This window comes from Limulus polyphemus, unplaced genomic scaffold (genome assembly GCF_000517525.1).
Source record: "Limulus polyphemus unplaced genomic scaffold, Limulus_polyphemus-2.1.2 Scaffold2270, whole genome shotgun sequence".
Taxonomy (NCBI): Eukaryota; Metazoa; Arthropoda; class Merostomata; order Xiphosura; family Limulidae; genus Limulus; species Limulus polyphemus.
Window position 1 is genome coordinate 84,323 of NW_013667880.1, and position 9,938 is coordinate 94,260.

The 9,938-nt window shown below is 33.5% G+C and overlaps 1 protein-coding gene across 5 annotated transcripts in view; it reads left to right on the forward strand.

Moving 5' to 3' along the window:
- The first annotated feature begins 3,381 nt into the window (after positions 1-3,381).
- Positions 3,382-9,938, forward strand: part of LOC106466472 (protein Red-like) — a 68,495-nt gene continuing 61,938 nt past the window's right edge. For all 5 annotated transcript variants that reach the window (XR_002612215.1, XM_022394488.1, XM_022394487.1 and 2 more), the window contains exons 1-2: positions 3,382-3,530; positions 8,859-8,931. Coding sequence is in view for 4 of the 5 variants with exons in the window: in XM_022394488.1 (XP_022250196.1) it covers positions 3,521-3,530; positions 8,859-8,931 (83 nt within the window). In the remaining variant the exon portion in view is untranslated. The remainder of the gene's footprint in view (positions 3,531-8,858; positions 8,932-9,938) is intronic.

Below are 9,938 nucleotides of genomic sequence, written 5' to 3' on the forward strand. Positions count from 1 at the left end.
GTCTCTTAATTTTACAGGACGTTTCTTCTTTTGTACTGGTCTCCGTCTCGTTGGCTTCTGCTTCACGTGAGATTCATCTGCTCCATCATGAAATGTCTCATTATCGATAGCAGTCACATTAGTAATACTAACTTCATTAATGGCTTCACTGTTTTTCCTTTTAAAACCGGGTACAGTTTTTATTTCGACAGTAGTTTTTCAGGTGACATGTCTTCAGCAGCATCATTTGTTCTGTTGTTCATTTCATTCCAAATGAAATTTCCTAGACCATGATAATGCCTTAGCCTGTTGGCATGCGCTACCTCTGGCTTACCTCGCCGATCACATTTTATTCAGAAAGTCACGTCTGAGTGACGATCCACTATGTCATATGGGCTTTCCCATGGTGAAGACAACGTAGGAGACTTCCCTTTGGTCTTCCTGGGATTATACAACCACACCATGTCTCCTGTTACAAAGCTGACTTCAGTAGATCTCTTATCATAACATAGCTTCATCGAATCAGCAGACGTTTTCAAGTCTGAACACACTTGATGGTGAATATCATCCATCCTTTCCGATAACACTTTCACAAACTCTGACACATTTTCAGGCAACTCCTCATAAGGTGGGCGTTCTGTTATCAGATCCATTGGAAACCGAAGTTCCTGACCAAACATCAACTTTGCTGGAGTGTATCCAGTGGCTTCATACTCTGCTGTTCTAAAGGCCATCAACAGTGGAGGGAATAAGACATCCCAGTCATCTTGGCGGCTATTACAAAACTTTGCCAATTCCTGTCTCAGTGTCCAATTGTACTTTTCTACCATCCCACCAGAATGTGTGTGAAGTGGCATTGCCTAGACTTTTGTATGCCAAACAACTTGCAACATTCATGGAACACAGCTAATTCAAAGTTACGGCCTTGATCCGAATGCAGTTCGTATGGTATACCAAATCTGAAGAAGAAATCACTAATAGTCGAAGCTACAGTTATAGCTTCCTGATTTGGTATTGAATATGCCTCAGGCCACTTGATGAAATAATCCGTCACCACACAAATGTACCTGTTTCCAGTACGAGTTTGGGGCAAAGGCCCAGCAATGTTAATGGTTACTCTTTCCATTGGTGGCCAATGTGATATAACATCACTGGAGCACGTCCCTTGTGCTTGGGTCCCCTTTTAGCACAACATGTACTGCAGGTCCTGGACTATTCTTTTACATCTTGCCTCATACCTATTCAGTAAAATCTCTGTCATAGGTGACTCAATGTCTTCTTAACTCCGAGATGTCCTCCTGTTAAAGTATCATGGGATTGACGCAGCGCAACTTCCCGTAACTTTCTCGATATATCCGTTTGGCAGGTCGTCAATTTCCCATCTCCGTTAAAGAATGCCATCTTTAAGCTTCAGCTGGTCCCATTGTGCCCAATAGTTGTTCTTTGTCACACAGCTTAGACTAGATGCCTTCTCCCAAGCATGGTGCAAAACACTTGCTTTTAGAAAATCAGTTATTAGCTTCAAATCTTGGTCTTTCTCCTGCTGTGCTTTAATATCTATACCTAGTTCTACTTCACCATCATCACCTCCTTCAGTCACTTTGATTTCAGCTTGATGACACCTGGTTAGTTCAACCTTTCTTTTAACACTTACCGGAATTTGGCCTTTGTTGTTCTCAAATGTCATTTTATCAAAATTAACTACACACTTTCTCGGTAGTAAGTAATCCAACCCTAGAATGCATTAGTCTTCAATGTCAGCCAAGTATACTTTGTGGCTGTCCTTTAAGCCTATGAGCTCAATTGTTACCCAAACTGGTCCCCACAACCTTGCATAATGTCCTGTCACGCCACAGAGCTTCTGTATGGCTTCTGGTACTCCTTTGTGATCCAGCACCTTGATGCTCAGATGGCAGGTCTGCTGAGATGCAGAATCTATGACAAACTTGCATCTTTGGCCATCCAACTTTCCTGTCACGTAGACACTGTCAACAACAATGGCAAGAAGTACAAATGGAAAACATTATTAAATTTCAAAGTGACTTAAATATATTGTTGCGTCATCGAGGTCACGTGACTGGTGTGGCGCCACCTATTTTCTAGTACTATCCTGTACCTTGGCGAATGCTCTAGTATTTTCTAGATATAGGGTAGGCTGGTATATAAAAGAGGGTGACAACGTGACGGGGGAATAATGTGTGTGTAGATAGTGAGTAATTGAACTGCAGTCAGAAGTATTATTGACGTTCGTTGATATAGCGTTTGTTTTAGCGCGATTGTTGAAAATAATTGTATCGTAAAGTTGTATTCGGAAAGAATAAACCAGTTTTATTAAGTAAGGACTTGTGGCGCTAAAGTTTCGTCGGAAAGTTAATTAACAAACGGAGACGTAACGATATGATGATTTACTTATTGTTAGTATATAAGCTCGGCAGAGAAAAGCCAGGGAGCTAAGCGAACAGTAATTACTGTGATTTCTGTGTAATTTACGATTCTGTTAGTTTCGAGCTGGTGAGCCGTAAAGTGTTTCTTGCACTCGTAGAGAGCGAAGTTATCGAGGTTGTGAATCGCTGTGATGTATAGCGTGTATTATAAAAGTTATAATAAACGTAGTGACTGTGGACTTACTGTGTACTGAAAGCTTGTAGCGAGAAAGAATAAACTAGTTTAATCAAGAAAGGATTGGTATCGCTGAAGTTCCTCGGAAAGAATTTCTACCGGAAGTTAACAAACAAGCAGATACTTAACAACACCAATATCCCTTTCTTTCGTGACAATGTTAAGATTATTCCCATCTAAATGATACATATAATTCAAATTATGATAACCCACATGCATTATTTTGCATTTATTATAATTAAAACCCATTTGCCCAGCTCACCAAATTATCTAAATCCTTGATTTAGAATAATCTGTTGGTCTTTTAACAGCTATATCCGCGACTCTTTGAGAGGTGGCAAGTACATTTTCCAAACCCAAAGACATTATCAGTTATAAACGAAGTTTTAAACTTATCCTCGAGCTTTAGGGGTAATCGATGATTTCTTTAAAACAAAGGGTGGCTTTAATTTTTATTTTCGGGGGAATGGTGTGCAAGAACAATCTTGAAAGTCCAAATGGTCTTCTAAAATAAAATTTAGATCCGCTATTACGGAACGACCACAAATGCATATAGATATAAGTTTAGACATTTTCGTGTGTCTTCTTCAGTTCAAACGCATTACCAAAATTGTTTATTGTTGTTCGTATGTTATGTTTTCAGTGATCTTAGTTCACAACATGTCTTGTTTTTATTACTTTTCTGTATATATATATATATATATATACTTTTGAATTGATATTATTTGCAAAACTTTCTTATTATATATATGAATAAAAAAAGTTGTTTTGTATAGATGACTCTGTAGTTTTTCGCGTAATGTAATTCATAAGAGTTAATACTGTGTAATAAAGTGTGCTATATAGTATAACTTGGAAATAAATAAGTTTAAGTTAGTTTGAAACTGTTGAACCACAGTTTGAAGGTTTTAAAAACTATAACATGCCAGAAAGTAAGTAAAACGCTTTTCTAATACTAAAACGTACATAGTGGTGTCATTCTGGCTAAGCAATTATTCATACCGTTTTCATTTTAATCATTACGGCTTAAGCCTAATAGTAATACAAGTAATAGTACCATCACTATTAGTACTAGTAGTATTACCATTAGTATAATAGTAATACTAGAGAGAGGGTAAATAGGATTTTAGGTTGTATCCACAGAAATATTGAAAATACGTTTTAAAAAGTATAATATCTTCTGGGTCATTGGCTTGACCACATTTGGAGTATTGCGTTCAGTCTTGAAAGTTGAATACCTTACCTTAGATTAGTTAGAATTAGAAAGGATGAGTTGGAAATGGTTCAGAGGAAGACTAGTACTAATATGGAAAGGTTATCATACAAAGGCAGGTTAAGATGTCTGAAATTGTTTTCTTTTGAAAAAAGTTAGAGGGGATGTGATTTAAGTGTTTAAGATTGTTAAGGGGATTAATAGTATTGATGCATCATCTTTTTTAATATTTAGTGGTGAGACTAGGGCCAGTAGGGCATACAAATATAAATTTGGTTAGGTGTAGGAGTCATCTGTAGCTAACTTTTATTTTTATGAGATGATCAGCCTTTGTAATGGGTTGCCATCAGATGTAGTAGATACAGTTAACTTGTGGGAGTTTAAAGAAAGGATTGATAAATATTTGAATGATAAGAGCTGACTTTAAATGTTTTATTTTTATTTCAAAGTTTAGTTAGTAGATGTAACAGCCTAGATCAGTAGATGGTCCAACAGGTCTCTCGTTTTCCTTAAATTATATGTATATGTATTGCATCACTTGCACAACACAGTAAGAGTTTTAATAGTTTGTTTTAAAAATTTTACAATTTTACTTTTTTGCAGATTAGATCAGTAATACTGTGCACTTGGAAATAAAGTATTTAGATATTTGGGAGAATTTTAAAATGAACAAGAGAATACTTCATCATAATAACATGGGTACAAGAGTATTAGTATTAGCATCTGTATGTTAAGCTATTTCACTGGAGGAAAAAGCTAATTATTAAGAAATGTCATAAAGTGAGAGACATATTGCCAAACATAATGAGCTAAGTGCTAATATTTTTATTGATAGTATTTTGATTATCATGTTTTAATTTACATTAAGTAATAACATAATGTTAGAGATCGCTACCTTGAGAAACTGTTATTCAAAAAAAAGATATTGGTATAGTTTCCCTAAGTAAACTCTAACAAGCATTGCTGTAAGAAAAAAGTTTCAAATTTGGTATCTTGAAAAAATAAAAACATGAAATTTATACAAAAATACTAAGGCCTATTAGCAAACGTTAGCATATTAATGATAGAATAAAAACACAAGTGCATTTTAATATAAATTTACTATGATATCAACAGTGTGGACTTCTTTCATGATATAATTGTAAATTAGTACCCATCAAAGTTATGTTTTGTAGATGAGTTAATTATGAAATCTACTTGTGCAATTAATGGGTGAACATGTTATGATTGATAAACATCCATTTACGTTTTCTGGACATATGTGAAGAAAAGGATTTAAACTTTTTCTGTGGGCCTTATCTCCAGGCCTTGATGAGTTACTACAAAAATTATTTTTTTCCTAGGTTTTGTTAAGGCTATATTGCAATTTGTCTATTTATACATAATTGATCATAGAGTATGTTTTTATAATGTTCTGTATGATGAAAAGTACAATGTAGAAGCAAATTTATGTATGATGGTTTTGTTTTGTTACCTCAGTAGAATGACTGATATAAAGTTTAATGTTATATTAATTTATTGATTTTTGTTATTATTTATTAAAAATTGATAATTACATTTACATTTGTAATTCAGTTACAACTTCCACCAGAACACAAAGTGGAAAGTGAGAGTTATAGTGTTGCAAGTAACATACATACAGTGTAGAAAACTGACTTTAAATTAGAAATATATCATTAAAAACAGTATATTTACTCTATTCTTCATTAAAGAAGCCATTCTGTTGGTAGTGAGTGCTGACATCTAGTTACCTTCCCTCTAGTCAGAAGTTTATAATTAAGGACAATAGTATATAGCCAAGTAGCTTTACCATAACCCCAAAACAAAGAAACAAATATAATATCCTAAAGGTGAACATGTTTGGAAATTCATAAAATTTTAAAGGGACAAAAAGGAGCATATTAGTCTCTCAAGGATGTCCCTTCCAGCCCCCAAATATAACCACTCATTACTACTCATGTATTCATCCAATCTTTTCTTGAACTCAGTTAAGTTTTCTGCCTCCACCACCCTTTAAGGCAACTCATTCCAAAAACCAACCACCATGTTTGAAAAGTATACTGCCAAAGTTTGAATTTATGACCCCTTGTCCTATTGTTTTCACTGCTAAATGTAAAAAAGATTGATCGATCTATATTATCAATACCTTAATAATCTTAAACACCTCTAAACCTATGTTTAGAGATTTTAGTCTCTCCTCATAGGACAATCTTGCAATCCTGGTATCATTTTAATGGCTCTTCTCTGAAACTTCTCCAACAATACAATGTCCTTCTTGAGGAAGGGAGCCAAAACTGTACATAGTACTCTAAATGAGGCTTTACAAGTGATCTATACAGGGAAACAATAATATCCCTTGCCTTGTATTCAATATTTGTATAGATGCTACCGAAAATCCTATTTGCCCTATTGCTAACTACAATACACTATTTAGATGACTTAAGTGAATTTTTGATCACAACACCAAGATCTTTTTCTTCAACCATAGTATTTAGTGTATTCCCTTTTAAATACAATAGTAATTTGAATTGTGAAAACCTACATGCATCACCTTACATTTTGGATAGTTAAACATCATCTACCACATAGTGGCCCAATTCATCAAATGATCTAAATCTCTCTTAGTGTGCAGCCACCCCAAAAATCTTAATGTCATCTGCAAACTTTAAAATTTTGTTAGTTATTCCAGAGTCAATATCATTAATATAAATCACAAACAGCAGAGGACCCAGCACAAAGCCCCGAGGCACGCCTCTTGTTCCTGTGATCCAGTCAGATCTAACTCCATTTATTACTAATCTCTGCTTTCTACTCTCCAGCCAATTTTCTATCTAATTTAATAACATTTTCCCCCACACTCACAAATTTAATTTCTGTAACAAGTCTTTTGTGAGGCACCTTATCAAATATTTTCTGAAAATCAAGGTAAACCAAATCCACAGTATTTTCTTTATCAACTTTTGCAGTAACATCCTCAAAGAATGTCAGAAGATTTGTTAAACAAGACTTTCCCTAAGTGAAACCATGCTGGCTCTTTGACACTATATCAAACTGCTTTAAGTGACTGTGCAATGCATCTTTAATCAACTAACTGATGTAAGACTAACTGGCCTATAAGTATAATTGCCTGGACAATGTTTATCACCGTATTTAAATATTAGCCAACTTTGAATCTTCTAATACTCTTTTCTAGTCAATGACCTATAAAAATGTTAGCTAGCAGTTCAAACCTGATATCCTCAAATCATGTATAAAAATAGTTTGGGTGAAACAAACTTGTATCTATACATAAGTTGCACACACATAAATTAGTCATTATGTAAGAGGAATATTATTCATGTACTTTCACACTTCTAGAAATATCAGTAGCCAAAGATGTTTGTAAAACTGCATTTGTGTAGTGCTGTAATTTTAAGCATTCCACCCTGTTTATAGTCAACAGGTGTCTAGGTGATTATGCTACACTTTTGTGAATATAAGGTCAGTTCATAAGTTGTGATCTCAACAAGCTGATTGATTCACTAAGCCAGGGAACCATTGTGGTGACTTCGATAGTTTCTGAAGTTGTTTTGCTGCTCATGAGAATATAATCAATGAGCAGTAGTGGATGGTATGATCCCTCCCAATGATGAGTGAAGATAAAAAAGTGATGTGAAGATGTTAAACCCACTGACAGTTATTTTAGAAATACTAATGATAATTCACAGCCTATTTCTGAGCCCATAGAACTTTTGAAATATTTGGAAGCTGCTTCGACTAGGTCAGTTTTTAATGTGATAATGACATGTTCATCTGGTAAATATAGTAAGTTCAAAAAGTTCTAAATTAAAAGGCATGTAGAATTCAAATGGTTTATCAAATTGCTATAGATTAATATGAGGGAATATAAATTAAAAGAAATAGTACTTCAGCAACATTTGAATTACAAACTGTTTAGTGTTGTATACCAAGTAAACATTTGACCTCAACAAACAACATTAGTTTTATCTACTACAATTAATGCTACATGTCTGATTGATTAAAACTAATTCAATACAGTTATACATACAACTGTACCCCAACTTTTTGTTTGTACACTCAAAAAATGGTCATTGAGGGTACAGTGTACCCCCTTATGCAAATAGTAATGGGGAACACTGCTAACCATATGTCATGTTAGCTAAAACACTTAACTAATCAAAAAAATAGTAAGAAGAAATTATAATGGCAATATTTCAGTTACTGGGTAGTTGAAATAATCAAAAATAGTTAAAATCTAAATCACTAGTTTTGATTAGTTGATTACTTCATGAGATGTAAAACTAATTGATTAAATTGAACAAAATTTAATTAAAAATAGTGTTGGTCATTTTGTAATGACACTGAAATTAATATTACTTTTTTAACATTTAACACTGACAGAATGCTTACTGGCATGCATAAACAAAGTCAAAAGAAAGCTGAATGAATGACAGTGTATGAAAATAAATGTTCTTAGCAAAAAATGAAGGAATTTCATCTCACATTATATTTTCAATTCATTATCTCAAGTTTTACATAACTGAACAGAAATAAAACATTTTAATTTTACTGAACCCTGCATAGGCCTAAAACACTACTAACAGTGAGGATAGCCAACTGATGACCTAAGGTAGAGTGGCCCTAGAAGCTTTTGTGGTTTGCATGTTATTAATTACTATTAATTGTTATTGTAGATTTAAAAAATCTTCTTGTAGAATATTTTACATAATGGAATTGAATTTGTTGTGTATATATTCCCAAAATTGTAACATGAGAAATTATTTTACTAGATGCTGATATGTTATTGAATTTTATACGAGATTGTCTAAAGGAATATAAATTTTGAGAAAATATTCTTTCTACACACCAGTATGAATTCCAAATTAGCATTAAACTGTGCGATAATACTGTATACAAACAGAAAGAAAGGACATTTATGTGTATAGCAGGAGATATTGAACATAAATGTAAAAATAAGAATAATCACATTATACTTAGTTCTAAAGAGTAAGAACAGTCATTTAGATGCATTTTATTATATCAACAGGGGACAATGAACCATTTTCCAATCCTCTCCCTCCAGCAGGCTTGGACTTGCGACGTGCAGAAGAAGCTGACATGTAAGTAGTCAATACAGGAAATGAATGAAGTTGTTAATACATTACTTGTCACTCTGGTTTAAGTTGGTAGAGAAGTATCTCAAACTTAGATGTTAGTATTATGCATTGCAAATCTATTAATAACAAGATATATTAGTTTAAAAAGTGTATTGTGTATGAAATGATTGTATTTTATTAGCATTTTCAGTGAGTTAAAATCCTTCAAAATATGTGCTTTTCCAGCATGGTGTATATCAGCTATTGGAATAACACATGCCTCACCCTATTGGCTCAGTGGAATGTCTGTAGACTTGTAACGCTAAAAACTGGGTTATGATACTCTTGGTTGGCACAGTACTGATAGCTCATTGTATAGCTTTGTGCTTAACTACAAACAAACTTCCAAGAATAACACATTTTCTGCACAAGTATATTTTGTAAATATTCTGGAAAGATAAATACTGAAATTAAATAAAAGCAGCATTCTGAATGTTTGCCAGTTCCTCAAAACTATGAAGTAAATGGACATGGTTGCTGCAAATGTAACAGACCAATCAACAGAGCTTGAAAACATAACAGGCCAATCAGCAGAGTTTGCGAACATAATAGGCCAATCAGCAGAACTTGCAAACTTGCAAATTGCATTAGTTTTCATCCTCATAAGATATTGAGGTCAAACCAATCTTGATAATGGAGTTGGATTTTACTTACATTCAATTTCTTTTTTTCTCATTAAATATTTAGAGTGGGGTTTCCTCAGTGTTACATTCTCCTAAAAATCATGTCATGGTGTATCAGATATAAACAAAAAATATTACTGTATTTACTTCCCACTAGATGAAACAGCTTTTTTGTTTTCAGCCTGTATAAATAAGAGTGGACTCTGAACATAAATTAATTTTTTAAATATGGAAAATACTTGCACATGAAAAGTGAGTGTTATTTAAGATACAGGAATGGATGAAATTCAAGGAAAATTTTTAACATACTTTAAATATGTTAAAATAATTAATGATCAACATTATATA